The sequence below is a fragment of the Leuresthes tenuis genome, unplaced genomic scaffold (assembly GCF_036924035.1).
Source record: "Leuresthes tenuis unplaced genomic scaffold, fLeuTen1.0.hap1 SCAF_17, whole genome shotgun sequence".
Classification (NCBI taxonomy): Eukaryota; Metazoa; Chordata; class Actinopteri; order Atheriniformes; family Atherinopsidae; genus Leuresthes; species Leuresthes tenuis.
Window position 1 is genome coordinate 11,017,075 of NW_027325371.1, and position 25,759 is coordinate 11,042,833.

The 25,759-nt window shown below is 41.3% G+C and overlaps 2 protein-coding genes across 3 annotated transcripts; one reads left to right on the plus strand and one right to left on the minus strand.

Moving 5' to 3' along the window:
• On the plus strand, positions 1 to 24,222 carry tbcd (tubulin folding cofactor D). Of its 2 annotated transcripts, none has more exons than XM_072368025.1 (39): positions 1 to 472; positions 567 to 617; positions 700 to 797; positions 947 to 1,048; positions 1,469 to 1,615; positions 2,061 to 2,116; positions 3,913 to 4,045; positions 4,790 to 4,835; positions 5,139 to 5,271; positions 5,421 to 5,563; positions 5,650 to 5,710; positions 5,841 to 5,915; positions 6,085 to 6,179; positions 10,711 to 10,867; positions 12,931 to 12,988; positions 13,082 to 13,111; positions 13,378 to 13,463; positions 14,136 to 14,216; positions 14,330 to 14,403; positions 14,554 to 14,671; positions 14,973 to 15,033; positions 15,133 to 15,155; positions 15,274 to 15,305; positions 15,423 to 15,485; positions 15,568 to 15,644; positions 15,786 to 15,867; positions 15,970 to 16,088; positions 16,176 to 16,267; positions 16,585 to 16,725; positions 17,396 to 17,479; positions 17,666 to 17,824; positions 18,001 to 18,139; positions 22,199 to 22,320; positions 22,484 to 22,561; positions 22,663 to 22,749; positions 22,835 to 22,922; positions 23,625 to 23,734; positions 23,844 to 23,928; positions 24,004 to 24,222. In XM_072368025.1, the coding sequence occupies exons 1-39, from the start codon at positions 289 to 291 to the stop codon at positions 24,025 to 24,027; spliced, it is 3,594 nt and encodes a 1,197-aa protein (XP_072224126.1). In that variant the 5' UTR covers positions 1 to 288; the 3' UTR covers positions 24,028 to 24,222. The 2 variants fall into 2 exon arrangements, with proteins under 2 accessions (XP_072224126.1, XP_072224127.1); XM_072368026.1 differs by having other exon boundaries at positions 24,007 to 24,222.
• On the minus strand, positions 6,240 to 10,144 carry znf750 (zinc finger protein 750). The gene is made up of 3 exons (XM_072368027.1): positions 9,984 to 10,144; positions 7,267 to 8,550; positions 6,240 to 7,157 (listed from the first exon to the last, which is right to left on the minus strand). The coding sequence occupies exons 2-3, from the start codon at positions 8,526 to 8,528 to the stop codon at positions 6,572 to 6,574; spliced, it is 1,848 nt and encodes a 615-aa protein (XP_072224128.1). The 5' UTR covers positions 8,529 to 8,550; positions 9,984 to 10,144; the 3' UTR covers positions 6,240 to 6,571.
• Positions 24,223 to 25,759: the final 1,537 nt, after the last annotated feature.

Below are 25,759 nucleotides of genomic sequence, written 5' to 3' on the forward strand. Positions count from 1 at the left end.
TGTTGGTAGGTGCTCTGCGCGAGCATCATACACTAGACATAATAACTTCTTGTTGTCAAACGGAATTCAGTTTAGCTTGAGCTCACGCGTGTTTGTCGTTAAAACTCTCTTGGTTGAAACCGGCGTTTATGTAGTCTTTTTAAGCAAATTTGTATGTTTCGCACTAATTTCCACCAATTAATTTAATAGCCGTATTTGCTAGCATTAGCTGGCTAAGTGGCGCAGAACTTGGAATAAGAAACCTGCCATCTATTGCAGAGACTTTCTGTGGGAAAAACTCTGAACAGAATGGCCCTGACGGACACTGAGAATGGAGTTTCTTGTGGGGAAGAGGGGGAGACAGACGCCATTGTCAAAACTTGTGTCTTGGGCGGCTTTATAGAGAAAAGCGAGATCAGCACTCTCATCTCGAGCCTCTCCGAGGTCCACGGGGACCTGGCGGAAAGCGAGTCTACGACCCAGAGGTTCTTAGGTGGGGCAGCCAAAGTGAACCATTTAAAAACACCTTGGGTTTGTTGTTTCAATGCATTTGCATTTCATCACAGTCTACCCTTTTGTTCTCATAGTGATCATGAACCAATATCAAGAGCAGCCTCATCTGCTGGATCCACATCTAGGTACACTGCAAGTATAACCCTAAAAAGAGTCACTTGAACGTGTAGTGCACACATTCACTCGTTGTTTGTTCATTTCCATTAGAATGGATGCTGAATATGATATTGGACTTGGTGAAGAGTGAAAAATCTCCACCATCATTGGTTCACTTGAGCTTCAAGTTTCTTTACATCATCTGTAAGGTTAGTAAAAAACAAAACAAACGTTGGCTTTGTCTGCTGTGTCATTGAAAAACCTGCATAGCTGCAGCCTGCAGGCCTCGATCACTAATTTCTCTCATACATTACTCAGGCCGTGGATTTTTTTGTGTTTATATCTCTGTTTCTGGTAGGTCAGAGGGTATAAAATCTTCATGCAGCTTTTTCCTCACGAGGTGTCCGATGTTCAGCCTGTTCTGGAGCTGCTGTCCAGACAGGATCCAAAAGACTCAGAGGTGAGTGCGTGTAAAGGCTTTACTTTTCAGTTAAAGCAATAATCATCCAGTATTTTTCAGCAATTACACACAGGGTTGTCGTAGAAATAACTGTATTGAACAAATGCTGTGAGTTGAATACTTGGATGGCATAGATTCAGTGAGGTGGTGACAACGGTGGGATTTAGCTATTGAAGAATGATATATATTGATTATAACATGACTATTCTCTAAACTTAATTTGGCTGTTTTAGTACAATTGAATGTCACAACGCTGAAGTTTGTTTTAAAAAAAACAAAACAATCACATTTAAATGGTGAGGGATCTTGTGATAGAAATGTAATGATTTAGACAGGCTTATTACTCATCTTTGAATTTGGATCACAGTGTTTAATGTTAAAGCATCCAACGCTGTTGTCTTTGCCGTGCATTTCTTTCAGACTTGGGAAACTCGCTACATGTTATTATTGTGGCTGTCAATGACCTGCCTCATACCTTTTGATCTTTCTCGTCTGGATGGTCATCTGGAGTCGGAGGGCGGCAAGGCCAGAGAGTCCACCATGGACCGTATTCTAGCGATTGCAAAGGTAAGAGTCGTTTATATGTTGTAATTCCGTTATGTTGATTTGCGATAGAAAAATAAGTTTGTGTGTCTGTGAATCTTGATTTGCCGCTGTAATTCCATGATAGGTATGACTAAGCCTGTCGCAGTTGTCACACAGTAACCAAATGTCAATAACTTATCATAATTTTTCCATGGTTGCCTTAGTTGTTTCCCATCACTAATGGTAATCTCACACATCTGTTTTTCAAAGTTGTTTTTCCATTATTTGAGGTTTGATTTGCCCTCTTGTGCCCACAGTATTCATACCAATGATCCAAGTCTGTTAGTCACAGATAAGCCTTTATTAACAGGATCCAGTCGGTTAACATGTGGAAAAAGTTTTTGTTTTATCCTTGTAGTGTTTTTCAGCCATGTTTATTATACAGTATATTGGTGTAATTTGTTAAAATGCATTTTATTTTTTCCAGTCTTATCTAGTTGTAAGTGACAGTCCCAGGGATGCTGCATCGGTGCTGGTATCAAAGTAAGCGTCTGAACACCACACAGGAAATCAGTTGTAATATGTGAATTAATGGAATAATCTTTACAGTCTTTAACATTTGTACAGCTAACAGCAACTTGTAACTCATTTACATTGAAAAACATGAATAGCATGCAATAGTGTGCTCCCTGCTCAGAGCAGGGAGCTAGAGGATTTAGACTGGATGTTGTCATCCAGCTAAGATGTTAGATCTGTGGCTGTCTCCATCCCAGAAGAGGGAGATGGTACAGTATTTTTCAGGTAGGGGAGTAGATGTTAGTTTTTAAAAGAAAAGGCTAACATAAAGGAGTTTAGTATCTGTTTGATGTTAGGATCATTGTAGAAAAAGCGACAGCTGTGGAGTTGGTATATGGTATTTAAGGCCCATTTTATCAAAGATGTTGGATATCTGGTTGCAGTCACTCTTGCACTACATGTACTGGTCACCTCAATTTTCCACCATGTATGCATTGTGCCTGTTTCTGAGGATATGCACACTGACACTTCATGGGCATGTTTCCATGACACCAGAAATAATGAAACAGCTTATGTGCTTGTCTGTGTAGAACTTAGTCCTCTCCGATAAAATCCTGTTGATAATATTCCCCTGTCATATGACAAAATCATTATTCAAGAAACTCAGGCTAAATGCACATGAACACGAGCATTAAATAAAAATTTAAAAAAGGTATTTCCCCCTATATCCCTTAAAAGAAAAAAGGTGGAGAAAAAAACGCATCTCATCCACATAGCACCTTTTACAAAAAGATGTCCATCTGTATAGATCTGCAAAACTGTGACAATTAACTACATATACACAAGGTTCAAGTGGTAATATATGCCTCACTATTGTCCAAACCACTTTTAATAACCAGCTAAAGGCTTCACAAGTTAAGTAAACTTTTCTAACAGCGCTGACAGTTGATCGTCTTCCCAGTAGTATAAAGGCAACGTAGCTATACAGCTACTTTATTCTCAAAGTTGTGCCCATGACGAGAAGTCTGCTCGAGCCTCGGTGAAAACCTGCTGGTGTTTCCCCAGCCAGGTCAACAAAAGGGGGATTTGGTGCATAGGTTCAGACCAAGGAGTAACTGACCACTGTTCCTGTTCACACTTAACGTCACAGTCAGAGTCCGTGAAAGTCTTCATCAAGTGAGTTGGGATTCATTATCCAAAACTGCGTTTGCATTGGGTAGATGCAAGCAAATGCATAGAAAAACTGATCAAAATACTCATGTTTGTTTTGTAGAGGGCCTTAAAGGTAAAGTTAGAAGTGACAGAATGTCTTGAGCTTTCTCACACAGTCCACGGCATCGCGGCGTTGGACACGGCTCAGTCCATAACTTGATTCCCCTCCCCAGCGCATGTATACTGGGACAGCGGTGGCTGTCCAGTTAGGCCAAAGGGATTAAATCAGTCATCCTCTCAAACTGAAACCGAAAAACATCTTTCATATTTTAGATGCTGTAAATGTAAGAGTAAGAGTTGCGACATGGACATTTTAACAAAAACATTTTTTGTTAAAGGAAAAACAAAATAATTAATAATGCATTAATAATGCTTTCGTATCTAATGTGTTTGTAGATATGAAAACCGAATGTGACCTTTGTCTCTAAAGACATTTTTTAAATTAAAAGGTATTTTATTATAGATACACACTGTAAATAGAAACAAAGAAGATGAAGTACTCCACCTGTAATTAGTTTTGTTTGCCAGCAGAGGGCAAGATTGCTCCTGGAGAGTCAGCGTTTGTTTTTTCTTCGGAAACATCTTATTCCTTGCTCTGTGTGATCATACAGGTTTATGACCCGCCCCGATGTGAAACAGAAACGCCTCGGAGAGTTTCTGGACTGGAATCTCACCACTATAACTCAGGCCAATGGGCAGTCGATGAAAGACATTATGGCGCTGAACGGTGCTCTGCAGTCTCTGGTAAATATATTTCCACCTGTGGTGTAGCCTGAGCGTCTGTCCTCGTGGGTGTTTGAAGACAGAGTAATCTGTGTGCAGTGTCTTATTAAACCTGCAGCAGGTAATTTACAAGAGCTGACATGACTGGTATGTTTCACACAATGCCCTGTGTGGTTTGAGCAGGTGTGTAATGCACCTGCTGCCTGTGTGGGATCTGTTTCTTCAAGTTACCGGCGTCAGTTTAATCCACTGCTTCAAGCTAAACCGTTTCTCAGCAGCTTTGAGGAGACTTGCTTTCAATTAAATCCCATTTTTCATCGTATTCGTTCCCACATTGCATCACTGCCGGTGTGTTATTGATGGAGGACAATTTGAAAACACCTTGATTTGTGTTCTAAGATAATTTATTCATACCTTCAGCAAGTACATTATAGTCATTGACACATAAACTTGAATAACATGTTTAAAAAGCATTGCTTTGTACTTTATGTCTATAATAAAGCATGGAGCCCAGTTGTAGCTTTAGGCATTCAAGACTGGCTCCATGTGTTCATTCGCCAGCTTCCATACTTGCATTGAAGGGCTTTGACAAACCAAGATTGAAGGAATCTTGTGAATATGGTTGTAATGGGTGTTATTTCAGTTTGTAAGTAAAGTAATTACATTTTCAAAATGTGTGATATTTCCCCAAATTCTACTGCCGTCGATGTGTCCTCTGCAGCTTCTGAGGTTTCTTAAACGTTACGTTTTGTTCATGTCCGATAGGCGAAGCTTTTCAAGCATGGAAAACGAGATGACCTCTTACAGTATGGTAGGTCCTCTTTTCTCCGTTTTGTCCATGGTTAAGTGATAGCTTAAGAGTTGTCTCTCCAATGAGGATTAATAAAGACTCACTAGCAGATGTTGCATTTGTGAGGTAACAAAATTATACGTGCTCAAAAATCTTTGTACGAGTGTATTCTTCCTTAGAGAAAGTAAATGAATTCATAGATTGTGTCATCTCCCTGCAGTAAGGGAGTTTTCTATTATTCTGAATAGTATTTCTTTGACCTTGTGACCCTTGTGGTGTGGATGCTGTTTTGATAATTATGCCTGTGTGTTGGATGTTTCCCAGTTCCAACAGTTCTGCAGTGTCTGGAGCAGAAACATCTGTCAGAGAGCAGCGAGGCCATGGTCCGAAAACTCGGTGTTAAACTGATCCAGAGACTCGGCCTCACTTTCCTGAAGCCGCGTTTGGCTGCTTGGAGGTCAGACATAATACCAGTCAATGTCATATAATTGATCTTAGTCGATTGAAAGAAAAGGCAAAACATTTGGTCGTACTTGGTGAGATGTGACTCGATGAAACAGGAGCACAGGACTAAGTGTTTTAAAAAGTTAACGGGCATATTTTCAGGTACCAGAGAGGCAGCCGCTCTCTTACAGCAAACCTCTCCATGTCCCAGCCTTCTGCAACCAGTGCTGCCGTGACTCCTGAGATGGAGACACAAGAACAAGAGGAGGACTATGACATTCCCGAGGAAGTGGAGGCTGTTATTGGTCAGTTTCTCTCTCCATTCAGTTTGAAACATCTGTTCTGACAATGTCATTGCAAAAGAAAATCCAATTTACGTTTTATTTCGCAGAGCATTTGCTTGTTGGACTGAAAGATAAGGAAACCATTGTGCGCTGGTCTGCAGCAAAAGGGTAAATATGTAAAGCTGATGCGTCAACGAGGAGTGCTCCTTGTTCCTACTTGTTTTTGTCTCTATGTAAAAAGCAACTGCTTATAGAGAACATGTGTGTCACATTCATGTGTTCTGTTAAAACACTTCAGCATTGGGAGGGTGACTGGGAGGCTTCCCAAGGAGCTGGCAGATGAGGTGGTTGGATCAGTTCTGGACTGCTTCAGGTAGATACATGCTCGGGATGTACTCACTCTATTCATCAGTCACACCTTACATTTATTATTTCATACATGCATTTTTTTTCCTCCCCAAAAAGGCAACTACAAGAAAAGTATTTTCAAGCAATATTCTATTCATATATTGACTTTTGATGCATATGTGTTCCTTTTCAAGTTTTCAGGAAACGGACAATGCTTGGCATGGTGGCTGCCTGGCACTGGCAGAACTGGGAAGGAGAGGACTGCTGCTGCCTTCAAGACTAACTGATGGTATGTGCCGTGAAATAGAATTTGAATCAGTATTGTTAAATACAAGGACTGTTTGAGAAATTTTGCTTTTGTTATTTCTTTATTAGAAAACTTCGTAGATATTTACATTTCCACTTTTTCCATATGCAACTTTATGGAGAATGCAATCACGTTCCTCTTTAAATAAGACCCCATTTCAACAATAAGTCTTTGCATTAAACAAGACTTTCTTTCTTTATTTATATATATTCATTTATTTACATATAATCTCTTAGCAAAGATGTTGGCATGTCACATCGAGATCTGCTGGGAAAAAACTACTTTCTGTGATAAGTCAAGACAGTGAAAAGTCTTTTGATTCCTGAAGCTTTCAGTGGGGAACACTATACATTGCAACAGTCAGAGTTAAGTTACTAGCAGAAACGAGGCCTCTTCCTCAGGGCCCGCACTGGTGCCTTTGCTCTCTTGTTTGGTTTATGGCATTTCCTCTCAGCCTGCTCACTGTTTGGTCTTTTCACGCCTCTAGCCTTAGCCCTGGTATGTAGCTTGGTATAATTCTGAGAAGCAGCACATGGAGTGTTGGCAGAACTTTTTGAGGGCTGGCAGACAGTGTTGAAGTCACATGAAGAGGATGTTGAGCTTGCAGTGGCAAGCTGGCAGAGGGCCAGAGCTGCAGTCTGCCTCTGATCACACGGTTCTTCATCCAGATCTCCAGCAGGTCTTTGTGGAAGATCCTGTGAGGTGCTCAGGGCGGAGCTCTGTAGGGGGCTGCAGTGAGAGACTCGAAGGCTGAGGTTCAGAGGTACCTCAGTGCTCTTTGAATCTAATGGCTCTGACCCCCTCAGTCTATGCTCAGGTTTTTCCTCTTGGTCCTGGTTTTTTGTTGAGAGGTTGAGAGGTGCCAGGTCGTCCGAGTCGTCCTCCTGGTCTTGTTCACACGTGGTTTTGGAACATGGCTCAGAAGCATACACAAAGGAATATCTGCTGCTCTTGGCTGACCTGAAAGCGACGGACCAAAGCAGAAAGTTAATGACAAAATACAGCAATTTGAATTGTTAAACAGTCTTTCTAATTAAAAAAAAAAACTAAACTTGATCATTTGACTTACCCTCCATCCAGATGCTGAGTTCGTAACTGCATCAAGGTTTCTGCTGACTCCTCTTTCCTGAAATCTTTTTCCATGAGTTCCACGGCTGTAGTTGTTTGTCCAAGCTGGAGGACGGTGTGTGACACGCCCATGTTGGTGTACTGCGAGGCCCCTGCATCTCTCTGGATGATGTTTGCTTGACTTGGTCGGTCAGGGGACCCTGAAGCTGAGCAGCCCTCTTTAGGGCTCAGACTTGTTGCCTTGTCTCCACTTTGGTCGGGGTGGCTCTCCTCTTGTGTAGAGCTGGGTGGGTGGCTCTGACTGGGATGTGAATGCATGTATAAGTCATAATCCTTATGGCCAAGATTTGGTCCATAGAAATCCCAAGGAATATATTTGGGTCCTGTAATCGGCAGGGGCAGCTCATGGGGTCTGTATAGATTGTAATGCAGAGGGTGTCCTGAGTGAAGAGTATGGCAATATCTGTATGAGTAAGGGGAAAAGGGGGATGCATGAGGTGAGGCAATGGGTTGTGTTACCACAGGTCTCTGGAGATCCAAAAACTCTGGCTGGAAAGAAGAAGAGTTTGGCTCATTCACTCTGGGATGTCCTGCAAGGTAGAATGGTTGATACAGGGGACGTTCAGGCAAGAGAAAAGGAGTGTATTCAGGAACCACGAGAGGAGGGAATGGCTTTAAGGGAATGCTTGATGAACTCCTGCCCCATGGAAAGCTCGGCTGGTTGATAGTTTGCGAATCCTCGGTGTGGCGAACAGCTGACTTCAGGGCCTCTGCTCCGTCACGGTTGGGTGTGACAGGGGAGAAAGCAGATGGGCGCGGCAGATCTTGAACCTCATTGCTCTCAATGCTCTCGGTGTCTCTGAGTGTACTCGATTGAGTCACACTCTGTCTGTCCTTTTCGTCCGAACTGTCACATCTTTCATCTACTTCTTCTGTGTCATCTTGGCTCATGGTTTTGTTCTCTTCAACTCCTTCTTTTTCAGGATTCGTGTTCTGAGCTGATGGGAGGAGGAGGTCTGTGCAATCCTTAGATTTTACAAGGGGTCCCTTTGCGACAGCCTTGATCTGTCGGGCTGTTTGCCCATTTTTCTGTGACATTAGGGATATAGAGTTTTTACACAAGTTGTATTTCATGTGGTTGAAGAGATGGGACTTTTCATTGCAGGTGAAAGGACACTGGAAACACTGGTACTTGAAGGGCTTGCCTGGTGGTCGGGGAATGTAGTGCGGCCTTTTTGGCTTGCGCTCCTGAACCATGTCCATCTTGACTCTAAAGAATGTTTTTCTGAAAGAAGAATGAGACACAGCACAGATGAGGAATTGGTAATGCTCAATATTTTCTTGAGGTGCCACTTTGCTGAAGGTAAAGTCTGCGAACGCGACCCCAAATGATTTAGAAGCAAACTTTGAATTGTTGCAAGGTGTTCTCTTGATTATCTTTAAGTTGTTACACAAGTAATGAGCCTCAAGGCTTGTTTAGAGTTGTTTGACCGGTTCGGGTGGAGAGTTGTTGTCACTGGAAGGTTTAATTCCGAATGTTTCCTTAGCTGCATTGCTAGAAAAATCTCTGGCTGCACAAAACACTGCACCCTCAGGCTAACGTATTTCTCCAGTTCTTACTTTACACTGCGTAGGATAGCAAGCAGAGAAGTAGCTGAAAAATTTTGTATGTACACAGTCCAGTCTTAGTTCGGTTCGGTTCGGTAATTGACCGCAGCCAACGTGTATCCGCTTGTGGTGCTTGTTCGCATGTCAGTCCATTTTGATATCGCTTTGATATTCTGTCCAATAAAGTTTGGGGGCAGCCAAGGCAGATACACTATTCACTTAGTTGCACAGACCTGGAGGGCATGCAGAGACTTGCTTTCTCCCTCAGCCGCACTAAACTCCGTGCTGTCGGCGTGGGAACCACGAGCCACCTGCTTCCCATGACTACACCTGCAGGATAGATTCATCACTTGATGAGCTCATCGGCTCAGTAGATCGAGAGCTATCTCTGCCCGTTACTGTTGAATTGTAATAATTGAAATAAACAACTTTTTAGACACTGCAGAGTGGCGTCTGAAAAGCTTCATGTTCTCCTTTTGAAATGAAGCGCTGCCTAAAGCTGCGAGTTAAGTGTTGCAGGGCATGCATTGGAGAACCTGCTTGTCGTGCACTGTCGCAAGAAGTCGTCACACAAGTTTCAACTGAAATGGCACGCTGACACTCCCTTCTAAAGAACTAAAATTCATTTGAAAACCCTCCTTTAACATGTTCTCACTGTAAACCAGTCAGAATTTGATCTTTTTTTAATGGATAAATGCTCAAAATAAATCTAATCAATGTGATGCTATGAACTCAGGTGAGTTTTTTTTTTTTTTTTTTCCAAAACCAATATTTGTATGCAAAGACAATTTAAAGGATTACTATTTTATACGCATAGATATGTTGTATAAACGTTAACAAGGGCATGCACACAGCCAGGTATTTTCCTCAGCATCACTCATAGCAGCCTGAACGAGGGCTAATTAAGATCTATAGGTAACAGGTGCACACATGTCAGCATATACCTCCCCCTAAATCCTACAGACGCATAAAGCAACAAATCACTGATCAATATCACAGTAAGACTTGGATGGAGTTCTGCCTTAAAGTAAGTTTAAGCTATCGCTGCTTCCTTGAAAGTAAAAAAAAAAAAAGATCCAATAAAAAACAGGTGAATAGATAAAGCCTTACCTCCTCTACTTGAAGCAACAGTGTGTTCTCCCTCGTATTTGTGCCACCGAGAACTGACCGACAGCGGACGTCAGTATCTGGTCAAGACGCCCGCTTCAGTGTGCTCTAAGAGTGCGTTTGTGACTGTGCAGTGGTGAATGTGGGAGATATTGGTTGTGTGGTGAGGTTTCCTCTCTAAGGTGTTGTCTCACCGGGTGGGTGTGGCCTCAGCCCTAACAGCAGGGCCCTCGGGCAACAATGATGTACCTGATATTAGTCAAGCCTCAAGCGATGATTTAAATGGGGGGGGGGGGGGGGGGGGGGGATCTAACTCTTTCTTCATCTTTCAGTCTCCATTTGCATTTTGTCAAAATGGCCATACAGGCTCCTTTCTACTCTTCCTTATATATTGAACTGACTAAATCCACATGACATTTGTATAAACTACTTATTTCCTCCATGTGCTGTTAAAGGCTTGATTTGCTTGGATTTTAACCGTAAGATTAGATCAACCTGAGTTACTAGGATATGTTTTTTTGGGGGGGGGGGGATTAGAATTCCCCTTCCTCATTGTTGGATATAATTTGTTCATACGGTGCACAGAACTGTTAATTCAGTAAAAATTTAGGGCATTAGATTCAATTAATTTGTAATATTTCTATCTGTTTATCACAAACATTGCACACCCTGTATGTAGGATATGCTTCCAGCATAAAGCGCTTGTGTCAATTGTTGTGTTTCCTTTCAGTTGTGCCACTTATTATCAAGTCCCTGACCTATGAGGAAAAGAGGGGGGCATGCAGTGTTGGATCCAATGTGCGGGACTCTGCTTGCTACGTGTGCTGGTCTTTTGCCAGGGCTTATGAACCCAAGGAGCTCCAGCCTTTTGTCACCCAGATTGCGAGGTAACCTCATTCGTTTTCCCCCTTATGGTTCAAAACCTCACATACATGTTTTTTTTTTTTGTTTTTTTTTACAGCAGCTGAACATTAAGGGGTGTTTTTTGCCTTTCAAGTGGCAATTAAAAGAATCTTATCTTGTGTTGCCCAAATTATTATTATTTTTTTTGTCACTTATCGCACACAAGTAATAATATCTCAATGCTGTGGGACATATTAAAGGTTTATTTTATCTTCCAGGAAAATCCAGGTTGGTCTAAAAAGACGGCGAATGTGCCTTTTTTAAAAAAAAAAAAAATAAAAAAAAAATAAAATTGTTACTTTTTATCTGCTTTCATTTTAGCTGACGGTCATTTGCATATGTTTACAATAACCACCCTTTCAGATGTGCACAAAAAAGGGCTTTATTGGCACACTGCACTAAGTTTTGTTCGGAGGACCTTGTTAGGAGTTTCCTTTATTTTCAGACTCCTGTTTTTCATTGGGAATGTGCTCCAGTTTGTTGTTGTGCTGAAGGATCCCCTTTTATGTGTTTCACCATTTGTAATCTTTGTTTCTTTATTTTGTCACTGACCACGGCTGTTCACCGTCAGTAGTTGTGCAGCAGAAGCTACAATTATCGTCGCAACCAGTATCCCTTCCTTGGCTGCTTGGAAAAAAAAGACAACTGTAATCAAGAGAGGGACAGATAATGACAGATTTTATTTATTTATTTTATGGCAGCTCAATGTGAATTACCCAAGCGTTGATAAATGCTAAGATTTAGCCAGTTAGCTGTTATTCACAGCCTCAAACCAGTTTCTCTGCGCATCATACATGTCGCTACATAACTGGTATTTGTTGATTTGGCATCGACTGCTTGACTTTGCATAAAGTCATGGAGATTGCCAATGAGTGATGCAGTCATCTGTTAGATAGAACTTTGTGCTTTAGGCCAATAAGCAGCTTTTATGTGGACTTGTTTTTAGGTTGTTACAAATCTGTAGAGATGGGACTACAGTTGGTTCCTTCACTCTACAGGATAGAGAGCAATGTGACTAAGAGGCCCTTGTTCTAAAACCAGGGGCTCAAGGACTAAGGAGTAACAGCTTAAAACTTGCACATCTACTCTGCAACCAGGGCAGAGAGCTGTACCATCATCCAGTGACGTACGTTCGCTCTTTGTGAACAGTAACGGTTTGGCTCATCCTTGATCTCTTTTTTTTTTTCTTGGCTTGCAAGTATGGACCTGTGGCCTCTGACTGTGCAGACTAGCTCTGCAGCGTCGTGTGTTAACAACCCTGAAAATTATCATCAGGGCCTGGGACAACACCCTCCCTTTCCCTAGTTTACAGGAATGCCAGGTTTCGCCTGCTGCTGTAGGTTTCGGTCACCGTTTCGCAGCAGTGCCGGGACAAGCTGGTTCCTGCTCTGCTCATGATGACATTTAGAGAAAGTTCAGTTTTGTGACTCTGGGACTGTGTACTTGTATACTAGCATTGGAAAGTATAATATCAAAATATTCTTTACAGCAAATCCTAGAGTGCAGTCGATATTGTTTTAGTTTCCAAGCCCTCTGGGCAAGGGCAGTTAGTAAAGCTAAACTGGGACAGTTGGTAAATCTCCATGTCTGGTACAGCGGAGGAAAGCAAACAAGGCCAACAGCAGTTTTGTCTCAGGCTGTCACTTTGATGTATATGTAGGATGCCCACCCTGAAACAACTGACATTCTCACGCCCACTCCTCCTGAGACGTGCAGGGGCAGTGCAGTGTGGGGAGATGTTTAGGTCAAAATGGGAGTGAGTGCAAGTTCATGTATTGCTGGGATTTATGGTAAATCCTGCTATGATGTTACCATCTGTCCTGTGAACCTGCAGCTAAAATCAGTTGCGTGGGAATGATCTCAACTTAAATGAAACACTTAAACGTCAAACCAAAAAGCCCAAGACCGCACATTACATACTTTTACTCAGTCCTCCTGTGACTGTAAAGATGCACCTCTTCCTTTGCATTCGGGGGACAGCTCTTGAGACAAGTTCTTTATTTGATGATTTATCTAATCTAATATATACTTGTTTTTGTCTCCGCAGCGCTTTGTTGATCACAGCTGTGTTTGATCGAGATACAAACTGCCGCAGAGCTGCATCTGTAAGTTCTCCCTTCCACATCTTCAGATTGTTTTATAACTAACTTTATACGTTTACATGGGAGAAGTTCATTTTATGTCTCATTTTGTCTCAGGCTGCCTTCCAAGAGAATGTCGGCCGACAGGTTTGTGACTGAAGTTTTGACTACCAGAGTATCATGACTAACAGAATTACCCTGATTTGACGCTTATTTGTGACCAGATATCGAGTTCATGTTCAAACCTGCCTTGTTAGTAAGAGCTTTCAAAGAAAATGGCCTCCAAGTGTGGCTACAGGGCACTTGTAAACACTTGATTTGCCAGTAGACCTTAAGCTATAACTGTTAAAATCTGTCATGGCTAACCAAATCACTTTCCATCTCAAAATTTTAACGCGTTTCTGTCTCAATAGGGGACATTCCCACATGGAATCGACATCTTAACAGAAGCAGACTATTATGCTGTAGGAAATCTCAAGAACTGCTATCTGAACATTAGGTAAGGAACTATGTCTTTGTATTAGTAACCCTAAGGTTTTTTTTTTTTTTATATCAGTCACAAAATGTTCAAGGGAAGCTGCAACTTATCAAATGCTTACAATACCCATAACAGCAACTTGATTGATTGAAAGGGGTGGCAGCTGATTGGATTGTGTCTTTTTTTCCCTGACACTACAGATCTTGTTGCCATTGGTACCAAATGTCTATAAAACTTTATACCAATAAGAAAAAATACATTCAGGCCAAGACATTGCTCTGTGTTGACATCCCTGCTTGATTTCCTCGTCTTAAAGATTCATCTAACTTTCATATTTCATATATTGATATTGTTAAGTATTACAACCCACTTATGGCTAATATTTTGTTACGGTTTAACTTGCAGCGTCTGTCTCTTTCCACATATGTTTGGCAGTCAGATCCATTAATAAAAAGCACAAGAAATGTCACCTTTGAAAGAAGTTTGTTACCCCCTCAAACACAGGAAATATGTATGCAGTGACAGTGACAGACGCTAGCCTCAGGGTATGACTGAATGCTGAGATGCAGATACCAAGAGAGAAAAGACAATTAGAATATTGTTCTTTCACTTTTGATTGAGGGAACAGAGACATGCAAAAAGATTTATTTATCTTTGTATAGCCTGAAAATGTTCTGGTTTTTTTCTCTCAAGTGTCTATATAGCAGGCTTCCCTGAGTACACCAAGTCCATGATTGACCATTTACTAGCCATGAAGATCAACCACTGGGATGGGTCAGTATATGTACTCATACTTCAGTGATAGTACCGCCTGATATTTAGTGATATATATTGTAAGGTTTTGCTTTTGTCTCTTTTTGTAAAATGTACTCATTTGTGTTTTGCAGTGCGATACGTGAGCTCGCCACTAAAGCTCTCCACAACTTGACGCCTCAAGCGCCCGATTACATGGCAACAACAAGTAAACAATGTCAACTATCCTGTTCGAAAGCCAGAGTTTAGCTTCCAGTCACATGGCACACACAAGAGCTGCTTCTTCGAAACTATATGAAACGTTTGATCAAAGGTTATGAGTAGATATGCAACCCCCTTTCTTCTTTGCTGGCTTCAGTTTTGCCACAGCTGTTGACCATGGCAGTTGGCATGGACCTTCATGGTCGCCATGGAGCCATCCTGGCATGTGGAGAGATCACACATTCTCTGTACAAAGTGGGCCTTCAGAGCAACAGGTAAGCTTGAAGTACACAAGGAAATATGCCCTTGACCTAGTTAAGACGGGTAACATAGTTTTTTAAACTTAGAAATGAACAGAAGGTGCTGGAGGTTGTGTAGCTGACATCATTGCCAGACTTTAAAAATCTATGAATTGCCTATTAGCAGAAACATAAAGAGCTGAATATTTTTACAAAAGACACACCTGATTTTGGTTTTACTGCTTTTTAAGCAACTGCACACCGAGTTAATTAACATTTCTGTTTTCTTATCTGTTGAATGAGATTTTGATTGGAATGAGCATGATTTGTCTGACAGGGCTGTGGTGGACATAATTTCTCCAGAATGCGTGGATGCATTAAAGAATATACACCACAGGGTAAGTGTACCGTAGGTTGCCAACGAGACTTTTTGCCTGAATTAAGGTGTGTTCGGAATACCTGCTGTTTCTGACTTATATTTGTTGACACACTTGCAGCTAAACGACAGAAAACAATACAAGTAAGCTGAAAGAATTGGTTTAATTTTGTGCTATTGGTGTTCATACATCTATCTTTATTTATTTATATATATATAAGAAAGTATGTCACTCATGTTAACAATATGCTTTTTTGCATAGGGGTTTTGGTGGGTTGCTGATGAGACAAGCAAGTAAGTTTGAAGGCTAATATTAAATTAGCTCAGTTAATTTTATTAGAATGTTGAAAGTACACATCTGTTATCCCATAAAAAGTAATGCTGATATTTTCCTTTTTTCTTTTTCTGCAGTTTGCAGTCTTGTAGAAAAGTTGTCCCTGTCCAAAATGCCTTTTAAGAACGACCCCGTCATCAGTAAGCGAACTCTTGTAAACCGATGCTCTTATACTTGGATTTTCAATCTACATCAGAGCTGAAAGTATCTAATGCGTTTCAGCTGGCTGGCAGTGGGTCATCGACGACACCATCCAGACTCTTCATCTTTTCAACACTGGTGGGAGGGATGACATGATTGTAAGCTTAATTATTGGGGGTTTTTTTGTTTGTTTTTTTACATGCCAGCTAATTCCTAGTTGTACTTTCCAAAGCTTTGAAATATCTCTAGTCTGTCATTGTTTGGATCTTGTTTAGCACTCATTGCTCTTCCTCCTGCAGGTTGCAGTTGTGTCAGCTTTATCTGCTTTGTGTGAGGAGTTCTACCAGGACAAGACAGGCCAGGTTGATTCACAAATGCAAGGTACACGTTATTCTGTACGCAGTAAATGTAAATCCAAAGGTCTGCATGCATGTTTAGTCTTCTTTTTAACTGCTGCTTGTTTGTTTGTGTGCACATGCTTAGATATTCTAGTATCTCAGTACATTGAAGGGCTGAAGAGTCCACAGATGCTCACTCGCAGCGGATCTGCCCTCGCCCTTGGCGGTCTGCCAAAAGCTATGATCAATAACAACCTGAAGCAGGTGTGATTGCAGTGTGTTTGTACTTACTCAAGCTATATCTCACTGCCTCAATATATGATCTCTAAGTGTCGTTTTTGTCTGTGTTAGATGTTTGAGGGCCTTCAGCAGATGTGCATTGTCAGCCAAAAGGCGGGGAATTTCACTGAGGCAAGGAGGGATGCAGTCAGATCAATTGCTCAGTGAGTTTTCAAACTCATTTCTGGTGTATTTCTCTCTTTCATCTCTGTACGATTATTTGATATATCTGTTAGTGCAGGTGTGGTTGGATGGAAAGGGGACATCTGTGCCTTGTGTTACCTGCTAGCTTAAACACATCGCTGTGCAAATGTAGTAATGCTAAAGTAAACAGATGACTCACTAGACCTGCGAGACCTGAATGGCATGTCCCTCCATTTATCTAATGGTATTTTGGATCTTTCCTCAAAAGACTAATTTTATCAGGTTATGTGTCTTCCTTTTGAGTTGTGTTTTACCTCCTGAACTTCTTTTCCATCAGAGTATGTACGAAGGCAGGTGTTTGTGCCCACGGCTCCCCTGACTCTGTCCTGTGCTCGGAGAATGTAGCTGAGGTGTATGATGTTCTGCTCAACAGTCTGAAAGACTATACAACAGACAGCAGAGGGGACGTAGGGGCCTGGTGAGTACTGGACTCTTGCTCACCTAAATTCATTTTGTAAATACTCGCATGCCTTTTTAAATTAGCCTCAGGTTTTAGAAATGTGCGCCTAGCTCGCCTCTGGTGCTTTTCTGACCTCCTCACAGGCACAGAACGCACATGCTTCTCTCAGTAGTAGCTTAAGGCCATGCTTATGGACTCGCCAGGAATGTCACTAAGCTTGTCACCAAACTTGTCACCAGTCGCCTAACATGGGATGGGCTGCCTCTTTTACTTTGTTTACTTTGTCTAGTAATCTTTACATTTCACACTTCCTACTGTTGTTTTCGTAGCACGCTTACATCCAGCTTACATTTCCCACTAACAGAGTACTCCCTTTATTACAATATTCATTGCTCTATGCCTAGAACGGTAGCGAGTTAGACAGAATCCAGAAAGTTGTGCAAGCAACTTTTTCAGGGTGTGATTTTTCTGTGAAAGCCCGATTCCGCATTAACATTACCACATTACTTCTTGCCACAACAACACTAATTTCCAGGGGAAACTGAAGTACTTTATTCAAATGGTTTGTGGCTATATGTCTATATGTGTTTGAATTACAGATTTTAGATAAATTATTCAGAGCAGGATGTTATTTCACACCCATCTCATTGCAAAAATGAACTCTTCACTCTCTTTGTCACTTTCCCAGGGTAAGAGAGGCGGCAATGACTAGTCTGATGGAAGTAACCATGCTGGTGGCGAGCAGTGCTCCCGAGATCCTTTCGCCAGACCTGTACGTAGGAATCTGAAAATGTTTGGCTGCTGATTTGACAGCAGAAAGTATTCCTCTGGCTTTTTTAGGATTAGCCAATTCCTCCTTTTTTGGTACCTGAACTACATAAATGCACCAAAATGAGCTGAAAAACAATGACTTATTTGATGGACTGCGTCGTCTCTATTCAACCCGCTGTGTTTGCAGGGTGAAGCCTATGATGTGCTGCTTGGCTCAACAGGCAGCGGAGAAGATTGACCGCTACAGAGCGCACGCTGGCAACGTCTTCCTGCGTCTCCTGCACAGCACTGAGCCTGCAGTACCTCACATACCCCACAGAGAGGAGCTGCTGGTCATCTTACCTTTGTGAGTTAATCCAGTGTCGGACTCGCAGCATTATAAACTGTTTTCACAAGTTTTAACCAGGATTTTGTAGCAGCCAGTTTTTCTCGTTTTGGCAAGTGTACATAATGCTGACATGGCACACTTGTATATGCAGGACATTTTTGTTAAACTTTGACTCAATTTGTTATGTCTTTCAGTGAGACCACAACCAGTCTAAACTGGAATGCTCCATCTCAAGCTTTCAAGTACATCGCACAGCTGCTTGGATTGCCTGAGTATCAGTACCACACCCTGCTGGGGCTCTCTATGTCTGCAGGAGGGATCACAGAGTCCACAGTAGGTGGAGAAGTAGAATATTGTCAAATCACAGTAATATGATGCACAGCTGTGCAATTCATGGCAAAAATAACTGCAGACTCTAGAATCCAGGATACAGAGTTGCCACTAAATGCTCTGGAAGTCCTTTTTTAAATCTGACCATTTGCACTCACCAAACCCCAACCTTTACTTTACTGTAGTTGTTTATTAACTATCTTTTTAAAGAAAGGATTCTGTCCCTGCAGGAGCACCCCAGAGGCTCACACAATCAACGTCATGGAGTGCTGAAGCACTTGGTTTCCCCAAGCTCCACCAAGGCATCATTTTCCCTTATTCAGCATTTCATCAAACTTCACTTTCACCCACAATATTGATTTGATTTTATTGACAGTAATTGTATTCACAATTCAAGCACCTGATAAGAAAAAAGGCTTTAAAATCAAGATAGAAAAGGAAACAAATAATTGCATACATATTTTATACCGTATTTTCTGCACCATAAGGCGCACCTAAAAGCTTTCAATTTTCACAAAAAAATGCCTGTGCACCATATAATTCGGTGCGCTTTGTGTGCACCGGATTCCAAAATCTGTCACGGATACCGGCATTTTGAATTTACCAAGGGGAGCACAGAGCATTCATCGAGCATTAATCCCCCTCCACATGACTCACCGCTCTCCCTTCGCACCGGTCACCGCCACGTTCACTTTTGCCGCGCCTCTTCGCTCTCGTACATTGGAAATGAATGGCATCTGGCCACTTCCATCGCTCGATTTGCGTTCGGTGTGAATCCAGTCGGATCCCAGTCATTCACTCTGAATGGGGCGAAGATTGTATCGAGCTCGTACTTCGCGATTGAATCGTGTCATCATTCATGCTTTTGTCAGTGTCCCAGTGAGTGCCTGTTCTTCAGTCTGAGATGGGTGATGCAGACCAATGTGCAGTTTATAAGTTTGACCATGTGTATTTGACCATAAGTGTAAAAACGGCCGACGATGTTGTCCTTGACCGTCGGACCATTTCCCGCTGACACAGGGACGTAATACATACACTACGTGTGCTGGCAACGATAAACCAATCAGAGAACATTAGGTAATACGTACGCCTTATAATCAGGTGCGCCTTATGTATGGGTTTAGTACAGAAATGGACCCCATAATTGAGAGTATGCTTTATAATCAGGTGAGCCTTATAGTAAGCAAAATACGGTAGTTCTGTTATCTGTATGGATGTTTTAGATTTCATTCATTTTGTGAAATACAGAACCTCCAAAAAGTACATATACAATTATTGAAAGATTCTATAAAATATATTCTCAATGACAAGCTAGGAGGGATGTTGTAGCACCACACAATGAAGCTAACTTTGATCTCTCGTGAAAAAGAAAGCACACCCTCTTCAATCTTTTAAGTTTTACATATCAGGATATAACACAAGAGCATGTGGTCATCACCAAGTCTTGAAATGAAGTGAATATCACCTTAGATGGTCAACAACACATGGCATATTACACAGTGTCTTTATTTAACTGAAACTAAGCCAAAGTGCAGAGGCCATGCGTGAAAAAACTTAAGTGCATACCACCGTTCAAGAGCTTGCTGAACCACCTTTACCAGAAATAACTTTAAATGATTGTTGTGTCTTTTAAGTTATCAGTCTCTCACATCATCGTGGAAGAATTTTGGCTCACTCTTCTTCACAATACTACTTCTGTTCATGGAGGTTCGCTGGCATTCTTTCAGGAATAGCTTTCTTTGCTACAGCACCTCATTGCATGCGTGTTTGGGATTATTGTCCCGTTGAATAAGCCAAACTTCATCTGTCAGACACATACATGGCCTCACATTTGACTCTAGAATACTTTGGGACATGGATTAGTTTATGGTCAACTCAAGGTGTCCAGATCCTCAAGCTGCAAAGCAGGCCCATATCATCACCCCTCCACCACTGTATTTGACAGCTGGTATGAGTATTTTGGGCTCACGTGCTGCGTTTGGTTTTCACCAAATGTGGCACTTTGCATTATGGCCAGACATCTCCACCCTGGTCGGGTGTGTCCAAAGGACTTTGTTCAAACAAGTCATCTGGTTTGGAGACCTGAGCTGTGCTGCCATCTTCATTCTCCTTCCCAAACAAGCCACACTTGTTCAGTCTTTTCTTATTGTATTAACATTCCATATGCTTACTGAGACCTCCACAGTCTGAGATAAAGGTGATATTCTGCATTTTGGTTTAGTTTTTGTTAAACTAATTATGTCAATGTGCAATATGCCATATCTTGTAGTTCATCTGAGGTTGTGTTTAAATCATTTTAAGACTTGATGATTTTCTTTTTATTATGTCCTGATTTGTAAAAACAGTTGATAAGAGGGTAATCTTTCTCATGACTGCATGAGTTACCTGCAGCCAGGTGAGCTCATGTTTGTCATTATGCATTCGTTGGCACCAGCAGGGGGAGCGCTGTGATTAATATAGTCTTCTCCATAACCTCCCGCTGTCTGTGGAACACCTGACCTTCAGTGAGTTGTTAAAATCCCACATGTCACGCTTCATTGTTCTTCTCCACCATTTTGATGCAGCTAAAAGGAGGGATTTGAACTTCATGAGTTCCTTATGGAGCTGGAAAACCAAACATTTCTCATGACTTAAATCTCCACTTTAGCCTATAAGTATGCTTGCTATAGTCCATCTCTGGAGGTTCAGTTTGGGCTCATGACTGACGTGGATCAGGTTCTACCTCCTACCTCGACAGGACCTAACCTGTTACAGTCAGCCATTCAGAGGAGGCTTCACCCATAAGGATTTAGCTTATTTTTAACTTTTAGAGTTTGTGAACGTAAGAAAGAAAATATGTTTAAAGCCTGCAATAGCAACATTGAGGCCAATAAAGTTAAACATATCTTCCATTGGTGGCTGTAAACACGCTCCCACAGAGACCATCTTGCTCTCGTCTTGTTTTCATCATCTGCTCTTCTAACCTCTCTCTGCTACAGATACATCCTCGGAGACGAGAGGGACTGATATGTTTGTACAGGGTTGCATTAAGGAAACTGAGCCAAGGCTGCAGCGATTCATGGGCCAATATTAAGATTCTCACACCACAGGCACATATTCACACAGGCTAGAGAGAACCTGAGCGCAAGTTAACTTTCCAGAAGTTGTTTCAACACCGATGGATCATGTAGCTCAGCTGAAGCCAGTCTGCAGAAACTGTTGGAGTTCCACAAATAAAGAAAAACAAACGAGCATTTCAACGGCTTAAAGTGTGATTATATTTGATTTGATTTGATTTCAACCTTTGAGACACAAAACAAATATCACACTTAAAATGAGAGGAAGTAATCAGACCTGAAGTTTGAGTAATTGCATGAGCCGGATGTTTGGTTGCTTTGTTGTGTTGCTACGCTGCAAGGCCTGACACTTTGTGCAGTGTGGTGATATCACCAGTTATGCTGTTTTTCTTTCTAAGGTCCCGCCGAGCCCTTTGCCAGTAAGCACGCAGCAATTTTGTTACTGCAGTCAAGGTTTTAGTTTTTGTGGGTCATTTGCACTCACATTTTATGATTGAGTGCAAGTAAAAGTAGACAATTAGCCAAAACCCCAAATTATCGAGTTAAGCAAATGGGCTTTGTTCCCTTTGGGAGAAACGGGTCATAAAGAAGGTCAAGAACATTGTGTCATCATATTTTGTCCGGAGAGTTTCTGATGATGCCCTCAGGTTGCTCTTATTATGTATCCCTGAGGATAGTTAACCGCTACTCTAAATTCTTTTAGTCCCTGCTTTCAGACTATTGAACTCAGATGGTACTTGTTTCAAATTACATTTATAAGGTTGACATATTAATGATAACAAATGTAAACATTTCTATTTCTGGTCTTTTTGTTGATGTCATTACTTATTTTATTAGGCCTTACTGTTTTTTATATTAATTATTATGGGTGTTGTGTGATTGTGGATGTGCTAAACTGAAAATGAATTGTCCCTCTCAGGATTCTATACATGTTTTTAATGCCCATTGCTGTGACCCTCAGGCTCCAGCTGTGCATTAACTGCTGCTCTCTTCTGCTTCCATTCAGGTGCATTTTTCTTCCCAATCTCTGTTTGACTTTCTGAAAGGGATTCAGAATGATGGTGTTGCTCTGGCACAGTTTGGAGATTCGTTACTCGGCATCTTCAGAGACAACCTCCACAATGACCGGTAAGTGACCAAGCTGCCAAGTGTTCCGTCTGGCCACCACATTTCAGACTTTTCTTCTTAAAGTTGCTCTTTAAAACCTGTTTTTTTTTTTTTAATGGGCAACTTTTTCATTCGCTACCTTCCCTTACATTGTACACGTGTAATTCTCGTCCCTTTTCTTTAGGGTGTCTGTTCCCTTACTTAAGATGCTCAATCAGATGCTCGCCAATGGCTCCTTTGAAATCTTCACCACACAACAAAAGTGAGTTTTGTGACAGCTTTGTTTAACAAAAATAAATAATAAAAAAATATATATATATTTCTATCTATAGGAGTTAAATGTTTTCTGTCTTATCTTCTAAGTCATCAGTTCTGTGTGGACCTTTTGGCCCTTTGCAAAGAAGTCAAGAAGTCCAAAGATGTGTCCAAGCTGCGTGCCTGTATATCTGTGTAAGTGTTGATAAGTCTGTGCATCCTTTATAGCACTGGAGGAATGAAGCATTTATGCTGACTGTTCTGGTTTGTGTTTTCCCAGTTTTAGCGGGCTGGTCCAGTTCCAGGGTGAGGTGAGGAAGAAAGTTTTGTCCCAACTGCTGTTGCTACTCTGCCACTCATTCCCTGTGGTAAGTTCACAAGATTACCCCACAAGAGTTTTTCACTCCCAGAATGCTGGCCTGCTTTTGGCAACAAGAGTTTGTAGACTCAAAATGTTGGGCAGAGCTCTTAGTTTTCAGGCCCCTCCAGCTCCCTATTTGTTTTTAATGCAAATCCTAAGACATACCTTTTTGAATGAGCTTATATTTAAATTACAGTTAGGGTGCTCCCTCTTTCAATGCTCTCTTTGGGAACATTTAGGACTCTGTCTACTTTGTCTTTGGCTCAGTTTGCCTGTAATGTAAATATGTTTCCAGGCAGGCTGTGAATCATTGTTCAGTTCATGTCTTTTAAATGTCTTTTAATAACTAAATGCTAAATGAAATGAAGGATTTTTATTTTTGAGTTCTTTTTTCAGATGGATTAATATGAAATATGAAACCCGAATCAGTTTTTGATCGCCGTTGTAATCCCATGACTTCTCTTTTGCATTGTCAGCAAGTCAAAATATGTCTCCTCTTCCTTTGTTCATACATGCACAACCAGTCGCTTTCCGATTAGTCATAGCCTTTAGGTTTAATTTGATTACTAAGAAAGGCTGACCTTTTATCATGCTGTCAGTAACCTTACAGAGCTGCTAACATGGCTGTAGACTCGCCTTTCTTTTGACATTGTTTTGTGTAACAACTGCTTTGACAGAAAACTGAACTTTTCCTTTCGTTCAACTCCAGATAAGAAAGACCACAGCCAGCCAGATGTATGAGATGCTTCTAACATATGAGGATGTCATAGATCCAGAGGTGTTGGATGATGTTATGACCTTACTAAGTGATACTAATTGGTTAGTATTACCTTGGTCAAACTGGATGCATTTTTTAAATATCCCCTTAGAGGTAAAACCAATCAGTATTTGTATAGTATGTGAAATGCTTGCTTTATGTCTGTTCCAGGGAGAGCGACATTGCCACGGTGCGGACACATAGGAATCAGCTTTGTGATTGGTTAGGAATTCCAAGGCCACAAGTTGTTGCCAAGGTAAGAATTTAACATTTTTAAAGTGAACAGCCTCATGTTCATCCTGAATTAACCTTAATCACTCTGTTTAATCAGCAGGGCCCTGCCCAGGTTTCATAATCACCAGCGGCTGTTTAAACCAGCAGGAGCTGACCGCTTACATTCTTCAATCATTATGAACGGACCGTGAGTGCTACACGTCTGAAGATGCCCTGTGTCTCAGATAGCCTGTCCACTTGGCAACAATAGCAGTCTGTCAGTTAAAAACACGATAAATAAACAGAGAAACTTCCCTTTGCGCACTTGTTTTGTCATCATTGGGTTAGGGTTATACCAAGTTCTTGCACACCAAAAGAACACAAACATTTAAATTGTGAACTTGTTTTCTTTCACTACAGTTATGCCTACAGTACACGCCTGCATGATGCTTTTATTGCGTAATGCTGTTGTTCCATGCCCTATTCACAGTCAAAAAAACACTTTGTTTCAGCAGAGCTGCAGGCACGAGCTAATATTTTTCATAAAATAGTAATAGCCTCGCTTTGAACTCTTGATAAGTTTTCCATGTTTTATAGTGAGTAAAATGTTGTTTAATGTGATTTCCAAGACAAGGCGATTTTATTTGTATAGCGCATTTCATACATTTCAACTCAATGTGCTTTGTGTATGAATCATTGCAATCTGCCATTATTGATATTATTCCTTTTTCTTGGTAGTAATAGAGGAAGCGGAATCTCAACATGTTGAGGGTGTGGTAATTATAACAAAGTCAAACTCGCCAGGTTTCCATCAGTGTGAATTTTGCTCACAATTTCACAATATCATGATGTATAGCATGTCAAGGTTACTAAATAATACCAGCCACTACAATGTGTAAATTGATACATTAAATGGGACATTGTTTGTTTCATCATGATCTTGCTTAATAACTGCTGACATGCGGCTAACCCTCATACTATGCTCACGAACAAGGCCACATTCACTCCTACCCTCCCTGGGTGTAGTTGAATTTGACTGGGAAGTTCAATATTGCTGTGGCCCATAATTCGACTTTAATTAATTCCCAGCCACATGGAAATTCCTGTAGTTGCTAATGAAAGAAATGGTGTGTTCGTCTGAAGGCTGATTGACGGTAAAGCAAGCAGCTTTGCTACAGTGCTCAGGGTACAGAGGAATGCTTATAATTCTAAAAGGCTTACAGTTCGCTGGCAGTATCCATGGCGATTCTTCCCATACAATGGTGGCCTTTTTTAGAGGAGTGCGGGGGGGAGGGGTTGCTCCCATTGACTGGGTTTGGTGTGATATTAGGAAAGACCTTCTTACACTTTCCACTGTTCTGGTTATGAGATTTTGAGTTGTGCATTGCAGTTTGCTCAAGTTAGTCAGACATGTATATCTGAGCATAGGGTTGTCTGCATATATTTACACCACTTGTATACTGCTTTATGTGAGTACATCTGATCATCCCCTGATTTTAACAGTGTACAAACGGTACACGCATTAACAGAGTAGCAGCGTGGTAAACTTTGACCACATTATCTCTTGGATCACTGCAGCGTTTCCCTAACAAACAGCAGATTACAGAACTCGCAGGGCAAATGATTTTGATTATAGTTCATCCTTGTTTTGCGCGTCATGTGGCCTGCAGGACAATTTAAGTGCTTGTGCAGTTTTACTGTAAATAAAATCGGACTTTTCTCGAAAAGCATCTTATTGTGATAGCGCAGAGAAAACAGCTTTTTTTCTAATTCCCCTCATGATCCAGTGATTGCTATCAACACAACAGAAGCGCAAATAACCAAAATCACTTCCTCCTTCACAATCAGTGACTCAACTATGGCAAACACAGAGG